This window comes from Zootoca vivipara, chromosome 2, assembly GCF_963506605.1.
Source record: "Zootoca vivipara chromosome 2, rZooViv1.1, whole genome shotgun sequence".
In the NCBI taxonomy this organism is placed as follows: Eukaryota; Metazoa; Chordata; class Lepidosauria; order Squamata; family Lacertidae; genus Zootoca; species Zootoca vivipara.
The window spans coordinates 104769441-104790437 of NC_083277.1; the positions used below are offsets into that span (position 1 = coordinate 104769441).

The 20997-nt window shown below is 46.5% G+C and overlaps 1 protein-coding gene across 2 annotated transcripts; it reads left to right on the forward strand.

Moving 5' to 3' along the window:
- The first annotated feature begins 1695 nt into the window (after nt 1–1695).
- On the forward strand, nt 1696–19919 carry MMP19 (matrix metallopeptidase 19). Of its 2 annotated transcripts, XM_035103923.2 has the most exons (9): nt 1696–2031; nt 5443–5531; nt 6423–6553; nt 10116–10331; nt 11161–11406; nt 14557–14685; nt 15404–15568; nt 16292–16419; nt 17844–19919. In XM_035103923.2, exons 1-9 carry the CDS (start codon nt 1924–1926, stop codon nt 18069–18071), a joined length of 1440 nt encoding a protein of 479 aa, XP_034959814.1. In that variant the 5' UTR covers nt 1696–1923; the 3' UTR covers nt 18072–19919. The 2 variants fall into 2 exon arrangements, with proteins under 2 accessions (XP_034959814.1, XP_060127971.1); XM_060271988.1 differs by lacking the exon at nt 1696–2031 and having other exon boundaries at nt 5500–5550.
- Nucleotides 19920–20997: the final 1078 nt, after the last annotated feature.

Sequence of the window (20997 nt, forward strand, 5' to 3'; positions counted from 1 at the left end):
GAAGGCTGTTGTCACTCAGCGATATGGGGAAATGCACTCTGTACATGCTCCGTGACTTGCCTGTCCCAATTATTTATTTCATTCCCCCCGCCACCCGGCCTGAGTATTCCCAATAGGGGTGAGGCCTGGTAAGCGCAGGGCGTGTTAAATTCTTCAATGTTCAAATTCCAAAAAATGAGGGGTGGCAAAAAGTTGAAACAAGATTTGGGACTTGAAAAGTTATTTTGGTTAAGTTAATATAATTTAGTTTTGCCTGGTAAGCAAAATGTGTGTACAATTGCATAGAAATCATTAAAAACTATTGCCAAGTACTTGCAGTTATTTTATACATCAACATTATTATTATTGATTATTTGTTGTTGTTGTTGTTATAGGGGGTGTTAGGGGAGGGGTAGTACCTCTGGTGGGGGCATATTGACCCTTCCATCAGATGTCAAGGAAATAAGCAGCTATCCTAATTTTAAAATACATCTGAAAGCAGCCCTGTTTAGGGAAGCTTTTAATATTTAATGTTGTATTGTTTTAATATACAATTGGGAGCCGCCCAGAGTGGCTGGGGAGACTCAGCCAGATGGGTGGGGTATAAATAATAAATTATTATTATATTATTATTTTCAGAAGATAAAATTACAATTCTTTGGTTTTCCAAAAGCAGTTTATGTGCTTCTTCACCAAGTGTAGATTTACCAAGCTAGATGTTGTCCAATCACAAACATAATAGCAGGTATGAATTCCTCATGCTCAAAAACACATTGCAGAAAAAAATTGCAAAAAAATAAGTTTCACCCCCTTAAGATGACATGCCCTGCTGGGGAGGCCTATATCCATACCATGGTGCAGACTATCCCAGGCTTAGGCAAACTCGGCCCTCCAGATGTTTTGGGACTACAACTCCCATCATCCCTAGCTAACAGGACCAGTGGTCAGGGATGATGGGAGTTGTAGTCCAAAACATCTAGAGCAGGCATCCCCAAACGTCGGCCCTCTAGATGTTTTGGACTACAATCCCCATCATCCCTGACCACTGCTCCTGTTAGCTAGGGATCATGGGAGTTGTAGGCCAAAACATCTGGAGGGCCGCAGTTTGGGGATGCCTGATCTAGAGGGCCGAGTTTGCCTATGACTGGCCTATCTGAAGCATTTCTGGGGAATAAGAAGCAAGTGAGACTTCCTCAGTGCAAGGCCTTGACAGAATGTTATGCAGGTTTCATTCCTGGCACTTGCGCATCCATGAATACAAACTGCTGGGAATTCTCTGGATTCAACTGCAAAGATGGCAGTGGGCCAGGAGTGGGGGCCCTCCAGATGTTACAATTGGCTCCAGCATAGCCAATGGTCAGGGAAGATGGGAACCGTAGCACCACATCTGGATGACCACAGGTTTATCCATCCCTACAACAGGTCCTTGCAGCTGCAGAGACTCTCTTATGCTTTGTGTACTTGTGTGTGTGTGTGTGTGTGTGTGTGTGTGTGTGTGTGTGTGTGCTACTTTTCTTGTGTCTCTGAATTGCAGGCCTTTATCTGAACCACAATGAGACCCCAATGCCACCGTACAGGGCTTGTTATTAGCAGCCCTTGCAACAGGAGGGCTTGCAGGGAGCATTTGCTCTGCGAAGAGTTAATATTCACAGAGGGGGGCTCCTCCAGGCTTTGCGGTTGCAACATGTTTGAGTTGGAAATGACTCACTCTTGCTGTGAGGAGATTTATAAACTTGAGAAAGCAGGGAGCGAAGATATGGATGGATGGAGGGAGCAGGGAGGGCAGAGCAAAGCTTGAGCCGCGGAGGGAGGAAGTGGAGAAAAAGAGATCCAGCGTCGCTTTGGTTCCGCTCCAGCAAAAGCAGTTTCTGAAGAGCTCTGTGGAGTTTCCTGAAAGGAAGCGTTGCTCTGTGTTGCTGTCGGGGGTCTGCGGAGAAACTGGACATGAGGCTGCCACAGCTTCCGTTGCTGCTGCTGCTGTTCCAGGTCTATGCTTTGATCTTCTCTTCCAAAGGTGCTGCTCTCAACCGAGCGGAGAAGAAAGAAGCCATGGTATGTAGGGCTTGGAAGGCCCCTCTTCCTCTAAGACTGTAGATTGAGAAGTGGAGTCAGTACATTTGCAGTGATGGGGGGGTCACACGGGAGAATGTGGACAAGCAGGGTAGGATGTTCCTCAGTTGTGACCTACAACCCCGACCCCAGACTTTTCCAACTTTCTCCAGGTCTTCGGTCCTGGCAATTGAACCTTGGAACTTTCCTAGATGCCTCCAGCCTTATTATCCGTGTCTCCTGGCTTATCTTGCAAAGCTTTGTGTAGTGCAAACTTTCCCCAGAAAGGGACAGGAGGCCTGGGGGAAGATTTCCCTGGCCAAAAGAAACCCTCCGCTGCCCGGGCCTCCCTGTAGCAGCAGGAACCAAGCTGAACATCTATGGGCGGGTGCGGTGGGCAATCATAACAGAAGGAAACCGCTTTGGCTGCTGTGCAGAAGATTGGCAAGGAGTTTCCATCCTTTGTGAGCTGTTTGTGGTGTGTTTGTGTGGGATGAGTCTCTCAGCTGTCCTAGTGCTGACTGACTTCTCTATTCCTCCTCCTCCTCCTCCTCCTCCTCCTCCTCCTCCTCCTCCTCCTCCTCCTCCTCCTCCACAGTTTTACTCTTGTTCCTTGAACCCAGCTTGCATTCTCCACTGTTCCTGCAACCTTGGGTTTGCTTCTGTTTAACGAAAGGCCGTAGCTCATGGGAAGGACATCTCCCTTGCCTGCAGAAGGTCCTAGGTTCCTTCCCTGGCATCTCCTGTAGAGCTGGGAATATTCCCTCCCTAAAAACCCTGAGAGTCCCTGCCAGCCAGTGGAGACAGTTGTGAGGTAGATGGGCCAATGTTCTGGCTCAGTACTGTATAAAGAAGGCAGCTTTAACCCCAAGATATACCGGTATCTGTCTTATTCTCCTGAGGCGATTTTCTTGGCCAGGTCTCCTAATTCCTGAAACATCCATTCCCTTTGCAAGATTACCCAGCTGTTTTAGGCACCAAAGAAGTCTTTCTGAACCAAGGACAAGTTAAAGAATGAGATATAGTTGGGAAATGCTAGAAGGAAGACTTGAAGCTTTCTCTGTGACCTATCCAAAGTGTGCTGCTGCTGCTGCTTTGAACATGGAGGCTTCCCCTTTTCTTCCTTTCTTTTTGCCCTTGGTGATGCCTTGCCTGTGTTAAAACGGTCATTTAACTGATTCATTTTCCATGAGCAGAACTTCCAGCTTTGGCTGACATGGAGAAGACTTGAAGTGGCATGTAGAAGGGGAATTTTGGCTCACAGCAAACAAGTCAAGTAATAGCTGTCTGGCAAGAGTAGTGGGGGGCAGGGGGGGCGGGGAGGTCATCACCAGCATTTTTTTTTAAAAAAGCAGCAGATTAGTTCTCCTCACCAGCTCTCAACCCACTGGATGTTGCTTAAAACTGGGTACAGAAGCCCTCTGGAAGATGAGTACAGCAAATGGGAATGTGGTGTCCAAAAAGGAAAACTGGACATTCTTTGTAAACCAGTATTTGTTGTGTAAAGCAGTGTTGTTGTTGTTGTTGTTGTTGTTGTTGTTGTTGTTGTTGTTGTTGTTGTTGTTGTTGAGCTATGCATCTGTTTCGTGCGAGATGGAGAAAGCCTTTGCAAGAATGAAGGGCAAAGCTACATCTTACACTGGTGTTCCGTGTTTGGAACTTCCCATGTAATTTTCTTTTTCAAATAGCATCTGCTTGGTGTCCCAATTTGGATTTGGTTTGGGGACAGGGGTTCTAGCCAAGGGCGTACCCACCACGGGGCAAGTTAGGGCAGCTGCCCTACTCTAGAAGCAGGGCTGGTGGGCAGAGGCGGAGCACAGCCCGGCGGAGCGCGAGTTCGCCATTCCCGCCGCGCCGCGCCGCACCCTCCCTCCAGCTCCCCGGCGCGCCCTCAGGCAAGGCCAAGCGCGGCGGGGAACCAGGGAGCGCAGCGCGGTGGGCGGGAACGCCCAACTCGCGCTCCGCTGGGCTGGGCTCCGCCTCCGCCCACCAGCCCTGCTTCTAGGGAGGGGCACAGCCCGGCGGAGCGCGAGTTCGCCGTTCCCGCCTGCCGCGCTGCGCCCTCCCTCCAGCTCCCCGTCGCGCCCTCTGGCAAGGCCAAGCACGGCGGGGAACCAGAGAGCGCGGCGCGGCGGGCGGGAACGCTGAACTCGCGCTCCGCTGGGCTGGGCTCCGCCTCCGCCCACCAGCCCTGCTTCTAGGGAGGGGCACAGCCCGGCGGAGCGCGAGTTCGCCGTTCCCGCCCACTTTGTGGCCCCTCCCCTTCTGTGCCTTGGCCCCTCCCCTTGCCCCCCCCTAGTTTTGATCCTGGGTACGCCCATGGTTCTAGCCCTTTGCCCCTGTACTGATCCACTGATTTAAATCACCTCCCTGTTCCCAGTTGCTATTAGTTGTAATGTGTGTGTGTGTGTGTGTGTGTGTATGGCCCAATGCAAAATTCATGGGGATTTAATTGTTGGTTTCATTTACAGAGTTGAGATTTAATTGTCTGTTTGATATACGGAATTGAGATGGACTCCGAAAGTTCTGGGAGAACGGCCTTAACAATTACGAACTCTTTAGAAGTAATAGGAGAGTCTGGGGTATCTGAAAGTATGTGGAGCTTGTTGAAAGACTAAGGTACCCTTTCGAAGAGTGAAGAGTTTGGGTATAAATGTTTTGCCCATTGTTCCTGAGCATCACCAGTTTTCCTTCTGTGAAATAAGGGTGCTTGCAACAGTTTCTTGGATTTCCAAATGCACCACCAGGCAGAAAAAGTTTGAGGACCCCTGTTGGAGATGGGTGGGAAAATCTGTTTAGTTGTAGCAGCAGGCAGACCATAGATCCAGTTGTGCGAAAGTGCAGAAAAACAAGTACCATGCACATCATTGCAAAAGCAAGGAACGATGCCGTGAAGAATTTCAACTCCAGACAGGGACATTTGAGATTTCTACTGATGGAGGAGGGTTGCTAGCAGAGATGGCTGTGGCCAGCCTGTTATTTGCTGAGTAAGTAGTAGTAGTTTGAGTTTCCCGATTCATGTCTAGAAAGGAGAGGCCCTGGCTTTTATGCTTAAGTGCTGGAGTGGAATCGGGCCTATGACGATGAAAATCAGGAGGGTACCTTGTTCCCACATTTAGCTATTAAGTTAGAATAAGGGACAACATGTACACATCTCTTGGCTCCAGACCAGCACAACCCCATTCTGCTTAGTAGGCTTCCCTGTAAAAAGAGGGGGGTGGAGTATTTCAAGAGATATAAAGCACGGGAAAAGCCAGTCCAAACTGTGGTCTGTTGCCCACCCAGCAACACTCATTGCCACAGAAGTGGGTCTTTTTACAAGAACACCCATGTGGGCCTCCTGCCCCGTTCTCTGAGAGACTGTGCCAATGATTTGGGGCTGAGAGTTGGTTTTAACAAGTGTCATCATTTCAGGACTTCCTGCTCCAGTTCGGATACTTAGAGAAGCCGCTGGAGCAGTTCTCGGATGCCTTGACAGAAGAGGAGATCGAGAATGCTGTGAGGTAAAACTTGAGCCGTGAGGTAAAGGAAACAAGAAACACACAGCCAAACCATTACAAAGGCTTCGATTTCCCCGCGAAGCATCTTATAATGGCCCGGTTCCCACAACATGGTAGGGCCACATTCCCATCATATACAGTGGTACCTCGGTTTGCGAACGCAATCTGTTCCGCAGAGGCGTTCCCTCGCCGAGGTATTTGCTCGCCGAAGGCACGCTTCTGCGCATGCGCGAAGCGCCGCTAGAGCGCTTCTGCGCACGCACACACTGCGTCTGCAGATCCAACGCCACGGAACCCGGATGTAAACACTTCCAGGTCTGCGGCGTTCGTAAACGGAGGTTTTCGTAAACGGAGGTAGTCGTAAACCGAGGTTCCACTGTATTTAAAGCACCATGAAACCACTTTAAACAGTCATGGCTTCCCACCCACCCCAAAGTATTCTGGGAGCTGTAGTTTGTTAAGGGTGCTGAGGATTGTTCCCCTCACCTCACAAAGCTACCATTCCTATAGTTCCCTACTTGTCAAAGCACTCTGGCAACTGTCATTTTATGAGGGGAATAGGGATTTTTCTAACAACTCTCAGCACCCTTAACAAACTACAGTGCACAGGACTCTTTGGAGGAAGCCATGACTGTTTAAAGTGGTATCGCTGCTCTTTAAAAGTATAGTATGAATACAGGCTTAGCGAGAATTTATGAATATGTGGGATCCCACGCGTGGCTGGGGGTGAGCAAAGTGGCTGTGAACTCCTCTCTGGAAACCTGCACATTCACACAGTCTCTCTAAGGCATACCATAGTTTGGTTCACCATGTTGCACAAACCACCCGTCATGTCGGAGCCACAGTTAAATGCTGACTTATTCCCCTCCTGCCCCCCAACTTCTGCCCCCTTAGGGCTTTCCAGCTTGCATCAGGACTGCGTTCTACCGGGCGTCTGGATGCAGCAACCCTCTCCCAGATGCGGCAGCCCCGTTGCGGCGTAGAAGACCCATTCAATGAGAGGACCCTCAAATATCTACTCTTGGGTGAGCATTCTTCATACTGTTGAATTTGGGGCCAAGCAAGATGCAGGGCAAATGATTTCTCCTCCTGGCCAAAGCAGAGGGATGGATAGGGCTGAGGGAAGCTGGTGCGAAGGCATTTCCCTAAAAAGGGAGTTCGCCTGCTGTGTGGATCTTTAAACAGAGAATTCTGCTGGTTGAAATGTTGGGATCAGAGGTCATAATAATGCTGGGATTGGAGTTCTCCTTATAATGAACAATTCCAGTGGAGGGTTGAATGGACAGTATGCTTCACAGGCGCTGCCAAGCTCATCTGCGCAAGAATTCTACGAAGTAGATTTGCTAGTCCTTCAAATTGCTTTGTGTGGTCAGACTAGTGCCTTCAATGAAACTCATTGAAATCTATGGAACTTCTAAATGGAGGCCTATAGAATTAGGGTATTCATTTACGAGCCAAACCCTGCCCTTGCCCAGAGACAGAGGGTTTTCTCTTAACTGTGCAGGAGGTATGGAGAAGCAAGTGGGAGAGGCTCCTCTTGTTGTTGTTTTCTCTTATACAAACTGCAGCACAAAACCCTACTGTTATCCCAAGTCATCGCACTTGCCAGAGGGCCTGGGTAGAGTCATTTCTTCTCATTTGGAGAAGCTAAAAAATAATTTTGAAAAATCAGCAGGGTCTTCTTGTACTTTTTAATGTTCATACACAGCCGTGGTGAGCTAGGAAGCATGTAGAAGCAACTGGTGAGCTAGCAAACAGATTTGCCTTGAATAAGGTCTGTTTAGTGGTGGCCCCACAGTTTTGGAATGTCCTCCTTTTCTTTGCTAAGTTTTTGGCAGGAGATGAAAGCTCCCCTCCCACTTCTTTATAGGTGGTAATTTACTTGGGTTGCTGATTTTTGAGTTGTTATAAAAACATCAGCTGAATTTGATTTGTTTGTTGTTGTTATTTCTATTTATGAAGATGCTCTTCTCATGGTGTGTTCCTTTTATTGGGAGAGGGAAAGCAGCTAATACTTTTTAAAATAGCACAAAAGATATTTTCCATTTTCTTCCAGTTGGGAAACTGAGGCTAGACTTTCCCAAAGTGTTTCTGGGTAAATAGGAACTGGAACCCAACTCACTTGAGCCCAAACCTGAGTCCCCATCCACCAGCTGAAACTGTGATTTCTGACATTATGGCCAACTTGGGTACCACTCGAGCCATGTGCCATTGTTGCCATGTTAAGCGCCAGCCAGTGTCATAGACAGAAGTGGAGTCAAGGAAGATTTGACAAAGCTTGGATTAAGTCCTGCTAGCTGAGGACGTGCTCTGTAGCTCTCTGCTTGTAGAAAGTGGGTTATCTAATTAACCCGCCTCCGCTAAGAGAAGTTGGAATGTCTTATGCATTGTTCCATCCACACTGTTGACGGCGGCATGTAAAGATGCAGATTCAGCACGTGGCAAACAACCAAAGTCTGTGGTTTTCAAACTTTTTAGATCATCAGGGGATTCTTGTCTGCTGAGAAACTGCAGCACATTGGAGAGGCATGTTCTGCAGCACAAACTCATGTAGGGCAAAAGTCAGGTCTGTTCAGCCTCACTATTACCCAGCTTTCAAGGACAAAGTCTCCCAGAGATCCACATTTCCAGGGAAGATCAGTAGTGGTGATCATGTATGGCTGAAAAAGTGGTTGCAGAAAAATGCGGGCTTGGCTTTCTCTGGCCAACTCCCCAAGACACTCTGAGTCCCCTAAGTCCATGATTGGTCAGAGAAGAATGAACGGAGGTCTTTTCTGTTGCAAGATTCCCCCCGCCCTTTGCAGGCCTAAACAACCTCAATTAGCTTCTGAAGCAGCACACAGTTTCCTGGGAAACAATTCTGAAATCCATTGAAGTTGGTGACACATTGGCAACAAGCAGTGATTTTTTAAAAAATAAGAGCCCCTGGAGGCAGAATGGGCATATGAACCGGCTCTGAGTCAAAAATGGGGGCCCGGAGATGACTGCAGTATCATGAATAAGACATGCAGCAGGATCATATTGAAAGTAAATCCCATTGATTTCCCTGGGACTTCCCCCCCAAGTAAGTCTGCGTAAGGTTGCAGGCTTAGTCAAAGAACTGTCCGGAACAAATTGGACTGCAACAAAATGTTATAATGTGGAGTGTTCCTGTTTGTCCAGCCTGCCAACCAGCAAGCAATGACCTTTCTCAGGATACTCCATTCCATTCCACCAGTTTGACTGTTTTCCCCACCCATGCCCATGCCCTGTGAACATGTTCTCTCTCCCCCAAATAATTTTTATTCATTTTCCAATATTACAAAAACAAAAAACAAAACTAAAACAAAAAAAAACATTTTAAAAACATATCAATTATTGCATTTTTTTACTTAACATTGTTGACTTCCTCAATTCCCCCCTCACTGGGTCCATTTAAAAATTCCAATTAAGCAATCCGTATATCTTAAATCATTCTAACACATTTTATCATTATCACTCAAATATTCTATTCTAAAAGCATCATCTATTCTTCACTAATAATTAATCAATTTATCCAAATCAAATTTTATTTTCCCGTCCTTCTATCTTCTATTTCTCCCCTTAGCCTAAAATTTATTACCAAGAATTTTCCATAAATTTAAATATTAATTCTTCTATCATACTAACATTTAAACACTTAAAACTAATTCAGCCCCCCTTCCCCTGGACTCAGGGTCTCCCAGATACTCCAGCGAGTTCCATAAGTTGTTCCAGTTTCAGACCATTCTAGATCAATCAAAAATTTACATCCATTATTAACCCTCACCCCACTCCCCCTGTCCCAGCCTACCCCCCATTCTTCCTTGATCACCCAAGAGCATGTTCTCTTCTTCACTGAACTGCTTGACCACCACAAGCGTTTCCCCCATAAACATTTTCTTTTTTTGTACTTCTGCAATCCTTGGAGTGCCGTCAACCACCCAAACCTCTTGTTACATCTCTCTAGTTCCTTGGATTCTGTAAGGTTTTCACGCTCTGAAAACTGGGCTCCCTATTAAGTAAAGAGTTTGTTCTCAAGGTTGGAAGACTGGAGAAGTACCAACAAAAGACCAATGGCAAGAAAAACTGATGAATTACGCAGGATTAGCAAAGTTAACAGACAAATGACATGAAAAGGACAATAGTGACTTTGAAAAAGAATGGGAACCTTTCACAACTTACCAGCTACAGAAACAACAAAAAGAGATGGACTCATTGGCAGGTTTTGAATAAACATTCACAATTTTATTCAAGTAAAATATGAAGAAAGACAATGCAATAACACTTAAAAGTTATTTAACATGCAGAAGAGAACAAATAATGTAACAAACCAGAAGCGGAAGATGAGGGAAGTCAGTGGGAGGGAGGGGGATTGTAAAATATAAAATTGGATAATTGCATTTGCAATTTGCTATAACAAAAAAAAAATCTAACCAAAAAATTATACATATAAAAGAGAGTTTGTTACGCCTTCTCCCTGTAACCCAGGCTAAGCTGTGTCTTTCCTGCCCCCAGCTCCCACGCTACTTCCGAGTGAGATAAACGCCCCAGTTTCTGACACCTCTTGCTCTGGGTCTCCCCCTGCAGGACGCTGGCGCAAAAAGCACCTGACCTACCGGATCTACAGCCACAGTGAGGATTTGGGGGCCGCAGCCACACGCACTGCCATCCAGACAGCTTTCAAGTACTGGAGTGACGTGACCCGGCTCACCTTCCAGGAGGTGCGGAGCGGCCGGGCTGACATCCGCCTCTCCTTCCACGGCACTTCTACTTGGGGCTGCTCACGGCCCTTCGATGGGCCTGGTATGGACTCAAGCTTTGCTCTTGGGGGGGGGGGTTGGGGAGTGACTTGGGGTGTAGAATAGGGCTGGCAAGGAGCAGGGATCTTGAAGCAGGTGTGCCACAGGGAGGTGTGATCTGCTGTGCTGCAGGGATTGGATGGAGCATCGGCTGAGGGGGTGCCAGGGGGTGCCAGAAGCTGGAAGCATCAACAGGAGGTGCTTTGTGGTCAGGTGGAGCGGTGGGAAGGAGGCACAGGAGCAAGCCCTCTCTTGTGCCAGAATGGATTGACTTTAAAGTAGGGCTGGGCGATATCGTGATACATCGTCCCAAACTGGTTTGAACAAAAGCAGGCGCCGGCAAAAATCACCATGCGGGGAAAACCGTGAAACTGGCCAGTGCTTCCATCCTTATTTCAGACATCATGATGTATATCGGTACATCGCAATGTTTAGCTGCTGATATATCACGATGTTGAAAACCAGTTATCGCCCAGCCCTACTTTAAAGCTGAGACGGTTTCCTAAATCGCAGGGCAGAATGGATTGGCCTAAATAGCTGATTCTGTCGTTTTGTAGTGCAGTGGGCTTGAAAAAGCAGCAAAGATTCCTCCTTGTTGCATCTCACTCAGTATGATCGTTAGCATGTGCCTATTTATAGTTTATACAGGGCACTTTCACTAGATTTGCTATAGCTTTTTGCTACACAGGCGGGGTGCAACACACCAGCATACATTATAATTATTATAGATTTTAGTTTAGCTTAGCTTAGCTTAATTTAGCTTAGTTTAGTTTAGTTTAGTTTGCAAGGGCTTCTTGCAGAGCTCTCAACCCACCGTCCTTTATCTTCCTCAGGACATGTCTTGGCCCACGCCGACATCCCTGAGTTAGGCACAGTTCACTTTGATTCCGATGAGCACTGGACGGAAGGGACCTCGCGCGGCGTCAACCTGCGCATCATTGCCGCCCATGAGATTGGCCATGCTTTGGGGCTGGGCCATTCCCGGCAACCGGGTGCCCTCATGGCTCCCGCCTACAGCGGTTACCGGCTGCGCTTCCGACTGCACCGTGACGACATAGAAGGCATCCAGGCCCTTTATGGTACGGACTGGGGGGGGGGGTTCAAAGCACAGCCCACTGATGTGCCCCTTTTGCTTTGCAAACCATCACCCCTTGCTTTGAACACGATGGGAGCAGATCTGGGTTTAAACAACTGACACCTAATTTGGCCCTCAGGCCTTTCCAGCACGTGACTGAGGTGTGCCATAAAGGCAGGGAAGGGTCTTGGGAATCAAGGCTGGAGGCAGGTGCAAAGTCCTTGGGGCCAGATAATGCGTGTCCCCTGTCTCTTCTACATCTGCCAGTTGCCTATGCCTCATTTGGGTCTTTGGGAGCCTCCCAGAGTCCAGCTAAAAAGCAATCCAAGTATAACGAAGTCATGAAATTAATGGGGTTTTTTTAATCTTAAAAACCCAGTTTTCTGTATTGTAATACAGTGGTACCTTGGTTCTCAAACGTAATCCGTTCCAGAAGTCCATTCAACTTCCGAAACATTTGGAAACCAAGGCACGGCTTCCGATTGGCTACAGGAACTTCTTGCACTCAAGCGGGAAGCTGCGTTGGACATTTGGCTTCCAAAAAACGTTCAAAAACCGGGACACTTGCTCCCGGGTTTTCAGCGTTTGGGAGCTGATTTCTTCATCAACTAAGCTGTTCAAGAACCAAGGCTCCACTGTATTTCTTAATCTGTAAAGGTTTTGTAGCAGTGTAGACATATTTTTAAAACAACAATGGATTACATTTCAAATAGATGTTTAAATGAAGCCAGGGAAGATATGCTCTATAGACATATTACTCTTATCCCCCACCTCATTTTAATGCACAGTGTGTGCAAATTCGCCTTTGAGATAGCTGTGGTGTGGTGTGTCCATGTTGAAAATATGTATGGTCGGTCCTCGTGACAAACTATTAAGTAATTATCCTAAACCAGGCATCCCCAAACTGTGGCCCTCTAGATGTTTTGGCCTACAACTCCCATGATCCCTAGCTAACAGGACCAGTGGTCAGGGATGATGGGAGTTGTAGTCCAAAACATCTGGAGGGCCGAAGTTTGGGGATGCCTGTCCTAAACTTACAAAGAAATAGTTCTGCCTTTCCTCTGGATTATCCCCTGCCCCAATTCCAACACTCATTTCCTCTCTCTGCATTCCCCCACCCACCCACTGCTGCCTTCATGATCTGTTTCAGACTTTCAGCTATTGTATCCCCTAGCAACAGGGAGGCCTGTTCCTAATTATGAGATGCTTGGGCCTGTTTTCAAATCATGAGGCGGGGCGCTGCTCTCTAGGGGAGGTGCGGACGGTTGCCAGGTAACACCAGAACTTCTTCCTCATCCTTTCTCAATTAGGTTCTGGATGGGTTAGGAGGCAAAACGCCAACTTGTCAATCCAGCGCCAAGGGATCAGTAGCTGGCCAAGCATTTGCCCCTCTTTCTCACCCCAATTATTTCCCTTCCTTTAATATATATGACTTCTCAATTTTATACATTTTAATAATTTTACAATCATTTTAACAATTTGAAACTCGACTTCCTTCCCCCTCTTTCTGCAGTTCCTTAAAAATTTTTTAAAATTCCCCCCCTGCATATTACAAATTAACTTAATCATTTATTCGTCTACTTTAAATGTATACAGTGGTATCTCCGGTTGTGAATGGGATCCGTTCCGGAGGTCCGGCCGGATCCTGAGGTTTTTGCAACCAGAGGAGAAGCAGTAGACTGCTTCTGCGCATGCATGCACGGCAAAACACTTCCGGGTTTGCAGCTTTCACAACCCGAAGTTTACATTACCTGAGGGTAACGTAAGCCGAGGTGCTACTGTATTCTTATAAAACTGCAGGTTGTTACAATAATCCTGCCAATGTCCTTAGCTGTTTAAAGTTTGTTTGTAAATATTCAGTAAACCATTTCCGTTCTTTTATTTTTTAAAAAATTGTTATCTTTATTTCTTCTTTTTCTGGTAAGTTTCGCCATTTCTGCTTATTCCATAAGTTTTTGTATCCGTTCTTCTTTCGTTGGGACTTCCTCTTTCCATTTTTTGGAAATAACATTCTTGCCGCAGTAGCCGCATACATTAATAAATTTCTGTTCAATAAAAAAATTCCTTCAGTAGCACCTTAAAGACCAACTAAGTTTTTATTTTGGTATGAGCTTTCGTGTGCATGCACACTTCTTCAGATACAGTGAAATGGAAGTTTCCAGGCACTTATGTAGAGAAGGGGTGGGGAGGGGTGGGGATGGGGATGGGGAGGGGGGATCACTCAGAAGGGTGGTGGAAATGGGTGATTGACTGACTGATAGCTGTTGATGACCGCAAACGACTGCAAATGGTTTTGCATGAAAAAGCAAGGGTTGAGATGGCTGAAGATCGCTTATCATGTATAATGTGATAAGAACCCGATATCTCTGTTCAAACCAGGTCCCTCCATGGTTTTGAGCTTGGTGATAAGTTGCAATTCAGCAACTTCTCTTTCCAGTCTATTTCTGAAATTCTTTTGTAGTAAGACAGCTACTTTGAGATCTTGTATAGAATGTCCTGGGAGATTGAAGTGTTCTCCTACTGGTTTTTCTGTCTTCTGGCGATCTTCAGCCATCTCAACCCTTGCTTTTTCATGCAAAACCATTTGCAGTCGTTTGCGGTCATCAACAGCTATCAGTCAGTCAATCACCCATTTCCACCACCCTTCTGAGTGATCCCCCCTCCCCATCCCCATCCCCACCCCTCCCCACCCCTTCTCTACATAAGTGCCTGGAAACTTCCATTTCACTGTATCTGAAGAAGTGTGCATGCACACGAAAGCTCATACCAAAATAAAAACTTAGTTGGTCTTTAAGGTGCTACTGAAGGAATTTTTTTATTTTACTTCGATCCAGACCAACACGGCTACCTACCTGCAACCAAATTTCTGTTCAGTTTGGGTAGTTCTGCCCCTGTAGTTCCCAAAAGGAAAGATTCTGTCTTTTTTTATTTTTAAACAAATGTTATTTTAAACATCTTTTTCAATTCATTATATATCATTTCCTGGTAAGCTTTAACCTTGCTACAAGACCACATCATATGATAAAAATAAACCTTCTTTCTCTTTCCATTTCCAACACTTTTACAATTATTTCCCTTTTTCTTTTTTTTTGGTGGAGATGATGGGCACCAAAATAAAAGATGAAATATTTCCCTTCCTATTATTTTCCTGCAGGCAAGAAGACCATTCTAACGACATCGACGACTGTGACTTCACCTGCCCACATGACTGTTCCGGCTGTTTCACAGAAGCCTAGTAAAATTCCTAACCCATGCAAAGATGGACTGGATGCTATCATGCTAGGTAAGTCCCCTCCAGAACATACTCCACCCATCCCAGGTTTGCACAAATGGCTGTCTCCCCGGTGTCCCTTTCTAGCCGGCTATATGCTGTTTCGTCATACAGTGGCACCTTGGTTCCCAAACTTAATCCGTTCCGGAAGTCCATTCCAAAACTAAAGTGTTCTTAAACCAAGGCGTGCTTTCCCATAGAAAGTAATGCAAAATGGATTAATCCATTCCAGACTTTTAAAAACAACCCCTAAAACAGCAGTTTAACATGAATTTTACTATCTCACAAGACCATTGATCCATAAAATGAAAGCAATAGCCAATGCACTGTACTATAAAATAAATAAGACAGTATTGTAGAAGATAAAAATCAGAATTATTTCCCCCCCCCTTACATGCACTGATGATAGTCATTGTTTGGATGGGGGGGGGGGGTTATCCATTTTTGCAGTCACAAAATCAATCAATCAGTAGCTGAACTGGGTTCCACACAGTCGCAAAAACAGAGTCGCAAGCCACAGTCACAAAAATGAAGTCACAAGTCAGTCCCATAAAACGAAGAACAAGTCCCCCTGTGTACCCCAGGAAAAAAACACAAACCACTGGGTTTATGAATGAACACATGCAAAACTGACTCAAAGCAGAAACACACACCTTTCAGGACTAAAAATATTATCATGCTAGATTCCCACTTTTTAATAGTTCGTCCATCTCTTCTGCACCTTGCCTAGGGCCTTATGACAAAACTTACGCTTTCCGTGGTGATTACGTGTGGACGGTGACAGATTTTGGTACCAACCCACCCATGAAGATCTCGGCGCTGTGGAAGGGGCTGCCTGGGGGGCTGGATGCGGCTGTACATTCTCCCCGAACTGGGCGCACTTACTTCTTCAAAGGTCTGTTCGAGATAGTTGAGAAATAAGCTTCCCTAAAGGATAGAAACTTGGTCCTTTGGAGAGAGATTATGACTATGATTATTACGCCAAAGGCCGTGTACTTCTGCAGATGCGGCTCTTCTTTGTCTTGATCAACTGCGTGCAACTCAAAAGTCTTGGTGCTGACCTTTATAGCCCTGAACGGCCTCGGCCCAGTATACCTGAAGGAGCGTCTCCACCCCCATCGTTCAGCCCAGACACTGAGGTCCAGCTCCAAGGGCCTTCTGGCGGTTCCCTCACTGCGAGAAGCAAAGCTACAGGGAACCAGGCAGAGGGCCTTCTCGGTAGTGGTGCCCGCCCTGTGGAATGCCCTACCATCAAATGTCAAGGAAATAAGCAACTCTCTGACTTTTAGAAGACATCTGAAAGCAGCCCTGCTTAGGGAAGTTTTTAATGTTTGATGTTTTATCGTGTTTTTAATATTCTGTTGGAAGCCGTCCTGAGTGGCTGGGGAAACCCAGCCAGATGGGTGGGGTATAAATTAATTAATTATTATTATTATTATTATTATTATTATTATTATTATTATTATTCCCCTTTTTTCTCTCCCACAAGCCCCAAAGGGCCAAACCCCAAGAGACCGTAAGCCTCTGACATAGATTGCATTTGTATTACCAGCTTTTAGTCAGCTGGAGTGTTATCCTTGCATTGCCTCCTTATTAATTCATGTCACTCCGGCTACAGGTATTAAACTGTGGCGTTACCGGGGATTTAAGCTGGATCCTGGCTATCCCAAACCCCTCACCCGCATCCCAGCTAAGATAGATGCTGCCCTCTACTGGCCTCAAAACAAGAAGATATTCATCTTTAAGGTAAATTGCAATAATAATAATTGCAAAACATTTTACGCTATCCGGACATGTAGAATGCAGACATGTGTTTTAATCTTCTTCTTCTTCTTTTGCTTACTGTTGATTTTAATTATCTTTTGAACATGTTTAAATGCCTGGTTTTAATGGTCTTTTGTTGTTAATTTAATATTTTATGGTTTTGGTGTGGGGGGGCGGTTGTAAACAGCTTAGAGGTTTTTTCGCAATAAAGCAGTATATGAATGTTGTGAAATAAACCTAAGGGACCGATGACTACCGTGTTTCTCATATTATAAGACATGTCTTATATTTATTTTTTCCTCAAAAAAACACACTATGGCTTATTTTCGAGGGATGTCTTAATTTTTTCCTCCTCCTCCTGCCGCGGCCGGCATTGCTGCTGCGCCTATCACTATGTCTTATTTTCGGGGTATGGCTTATATTCCTTGAATGCTTAAAAATCCTGCTATGGCTTATTTTATGGGTATGTCTTAAAATATGAGAAACAGGGTATTGGCTAGTATTGAAGCAGGAATAATTTCAACAAATGGGCTCCCTAGGAGCAGAATGTGAGCAAGGAGACAAATAATAGAAAGTTTGGGCGAATGAATGACTAGGGTGTGGGGATACTGGCTTTTTAGTCACAACAGTGTTCGTTCTGTGCTGTTCAAATATTCCTTTCAGCAGATCCATGCGGCACTTTTCATGTACCGATTCACTGGCATTTACTGGGGGGGGGGGGTTAGAAAGACGCAGGAATTCCCTAGACCCCAAGGCATTGTGGGAGATTTTTGAGGGGACATAATGGGCACAACAGATGCTGCCTTATTATGAGCCCTGACAGGTGGATGCTAGCTTTGAGGTGATGAGAGACATAAGAGAAGGGTGTGGAGATGGATTGAGTACTGTCCGTAGGAGCAGGCAGGAGGCAACAGAGGGAAAAGGGAATCACACTGTTCTAGCGATGGCAAAATGGCCAATAACATCTCTTTATGGCTCCCAAGACAATGGGAGGTTAGGGTGATCACTGCCTGCTTTCTGGCTGAACGGTTTTCTTGTTTGCCTTTCTTGCAGCACGTTTTTAAATAGGAATAAAAAGCCTTTTGCCCGGAACTGTTTCACGTACACTTTTTCATGTCCAGCGGTGACTTGCACCTCGAAATGAAAAGGTTAGGAGATGATAGATAGATGATAGATAGATAGATAGATAGATGATAGATAGAGTTCTCCTAGGAAATGGAACAACCTTTAGAAGCCATCTGAAAGCAGCCCTGTATAGGGACGTTTTAAATGTTTAGTGTTTTGTTCTGTTTTTGTATATGCTGGAAGCCACCCAGAGGGTCTGGGGCAGCCCAGTCAGATGGGTGGGGTACAAATAATAAAATTAGTACTAGGGAGAGTGCAATCATTCCTCTCTTTTTTCCTAGGGCACGGGCTACTGGCAATGGGACGAACTGGGAAGCCACTTCTCCACTCTCCCCAGGAAGATCTCCAGCCTTTTCTCAGGGGCCCCATCATACCTGGACGCTGCATTCACCTGGGAGAACGGCAAAGTCTACTTTTTCAAGGGCGGCATCTACTGGAGACTCAACGACCAGCTGAGAGTAGACCGGGGCTACCCACTGAGCACAGCCGAGCGCTGGATGAACTGTTAACGCTGGCAATGATGCCCTGGCACGCTTCCCAGGACTGGCACGGGTGTGCCAATTAGACAGCACACAACTATTGTTAACAGACCCAACAGTGACGCCTAGAGGTGGTGTGTAGGAACAACAACTCTTCTGGAAAGAACCAAGCTTGGGAGAGCTGGAGCAAAACTATAATTCTGTTCCTGCTGCGCATTTACCTTTTCAGTGCTGGACATCATAAACATCCCCATTTACCTTGGCATCAGCATAGGTGGCAGAAGGGACCTATCTCACTTCAGGACACAGGGAGTCTTGGTTGGGGGACATGGGGTATGTGCCTAAGTGTCTTGTCTCGATGTGAGAAGAAAGTAGAGGAGTTCAAAGTCGAAGGCGGGGCTTTTTCCTGTTTCTGCTGTGGTTTTGTAAGATTTGAAGGGGGTGGGTATGAGACAGGCACCATTGCTCACCAACAGGCCTGCAAGTTTGGGTAGCAGAATACTGACTGCTCACTTTTATCTCCATCAGTAGAAGAGCTAGCTGTTCATTTTTTAAATAAAAATAAAATTTAATTAGGATGACATTTTTAGGGGAAGGGTCTGGCATACCCATGAAGGGCAGAGGGCTGGTCCTTGCGCCAGACACACACACAATTTCTGTGGCAGACCCAGAGGGTTATTATTGTATTCCGTGTGATCTTGTGTATCTAGCAATATGAATGACGACTCCAATTTGCAGGGCTGGAATGGCACTCACGCCATATTTACTCAGCCCACAATAAAAGGGATATGTGTCCCTCCTCCCACTCTCTTTTCAGCATCTTTTAAGCCAGTGGTTTTCAACCAGTGTGCTGTGGCACCCTGGGGTGCCTTGAATGACAGTCAGGGGTGTTGCAGACAACACTGGCCTCTGTCCCTTTCCTTCCCTCCCTCCTCTGATGCCCTCTTGCATCTTTGCCCCCCCAAAGAGTTGCACGGTCCAGGTGAAGCGTGCTTCTGGGGCTGGCCAGAGGGTGCTTCCCAGGCCCCTGTGGGACAGTGAGAGGAGGCAGCTTTCTTTGGGGCAGCTCAGATACCAGGGGCAGCAGCTGCAACTGCCCAGAGGACTCCCAAGGAGGAGGGAGAGGAGGCTGAGGGAACACTTCACAAAAGAGGGTGTCCAAAAAGTGGCGAGGGGCTGCCGGCTCTGCAGGCAAGGAGTGGCATAACTGGGCTCCTGAGCCCCACAGGGGTGCTGTAGAAAGAATGTTGTAGGTCAAGGGAGCCGTGGACTTGAAAAGGTTGAAAACCTCTGCTTTAAGCAATATTCTACCCACCCCCTCCAAATTTAGTGATGGGAAACCTGTAGCCTAACACCTGTTGTTGAATCCCACCTCCCCTAATCCCTCACCATGGGCCTGCTGGTATAGCAATTGGGCTTGGGGGGGGGCATACAAATTTGCTATCTCTGCTGTAAAACTTCCGCTGTGTGCATCAGTGTTGGTGCTTATCTTTATTAAGAGGCTCACTACATGTCATCTCTTGTCTATTTTCCAAGGGGGGGTGGGGAGGAATCCAGCCTTGCTAATGTGCAGTTGGGATTTACTTTCACTCTTCGCAGAATTAAGGGTAGGTAGTTTTTCCGTTTTCTGCAATGCCACTCTGGCCCCATTTTGCAGGAGGCTGCAGTGCAGAACTCTTTTCAGTTGACCTTCCAAACAAAGAAGCCATAGCCATTTCCAGGCAGCAAACATTCCCAACCTCCAGTAATTTAGCTCAACCATGTCCTCTTATAATACTAGAACTCCTCGGTCACAGGAGACGACCCGATCGCAGGCACCATGCTCAAGTATACAAACTCTTTTTGTAGATCCTACACAAAACCGGTGGCTTTCATTTATTGTTCTCACTCATGGGAATACATTCTCTTTCCTACTGGAAATGATGCACTGCAAAGAAGGCAAAAGCCGGCGCCCACCCAGGCAGAAGGGGTGTGGTTGGGCCAATACCTCTTCATATCCTTTCCCCCCACCTGCTGCGTGATGGAGGACTTAAAATCCAAGGCCCCAATCCCACTGTATGTCTGCAGCAGTCACAGCAACAGACTCCTCCAAATCACAGAAAGCAGGTTGATGGGGGGGGGGGATGACAAAACCAGTTTCTCCTCCTCCCTGTCCTCAGAAGCAGCTGATGGGCATTCAGAAGAGAACCCCATGAGCACGTCAGGCCCTCAACCTGCTGGAACGGTCTTTCCCACACAGTAGATCCAGGGGACACCACTATGCCGCAAGGAATGAATGCTTTTATGAGCCCAAGACACTCCTCCACAAAGGAGGCTGCGCACCATGTATCTGCGTGCTTCAAGGCTCTGGCTTTCTATTCCATCTATGCCCCGTTTCTATTCCACCTCCAGTCGACGATGCAGTCATTCCGTCACAAATATGTATCACTGGCTCAGCAGAGCACGAGACGGCAAGGTTACAGGTCCACCTAGTCAGGAGATGCACTCGGAACAACAAAGTAATTAAAAGGGGTGGCACCCTTTGCTATCACACTGTGAAAGTGTACTTTAGTTACTGGGTATTCAGGAAACACTGAGGTTAGTCCCATGCCCCCAGCAATTCAGATTACTGAGGCAAACATTTCTGAAAGGGGAAAGAGCTAACTTTCGATGAGATTGTCAGGCATTAGAATAGAAAGTTCGGCAACAGCGAAATTATTTCTAATGCAGCCCAAGTCTCAAGCTGGTAACTGCTTGTCCGCTTTTAAACTTTTGTGAACAGGACACCAGAACCTTTTCTTTCTGCTAGGCAGATTTGTATCACACTACACGCAGATGCACACAACTTCCCAGCAGCAATGTTTGGACCCGGGCAGAGAAAGAGTCAAAGCAGTATGTGACTGGATGTCAATGGAGTAAGAACCAGCCCCCCCCAACTTTCTTTTGTATACAGGGGGCAATCAATAATTTTGTGATA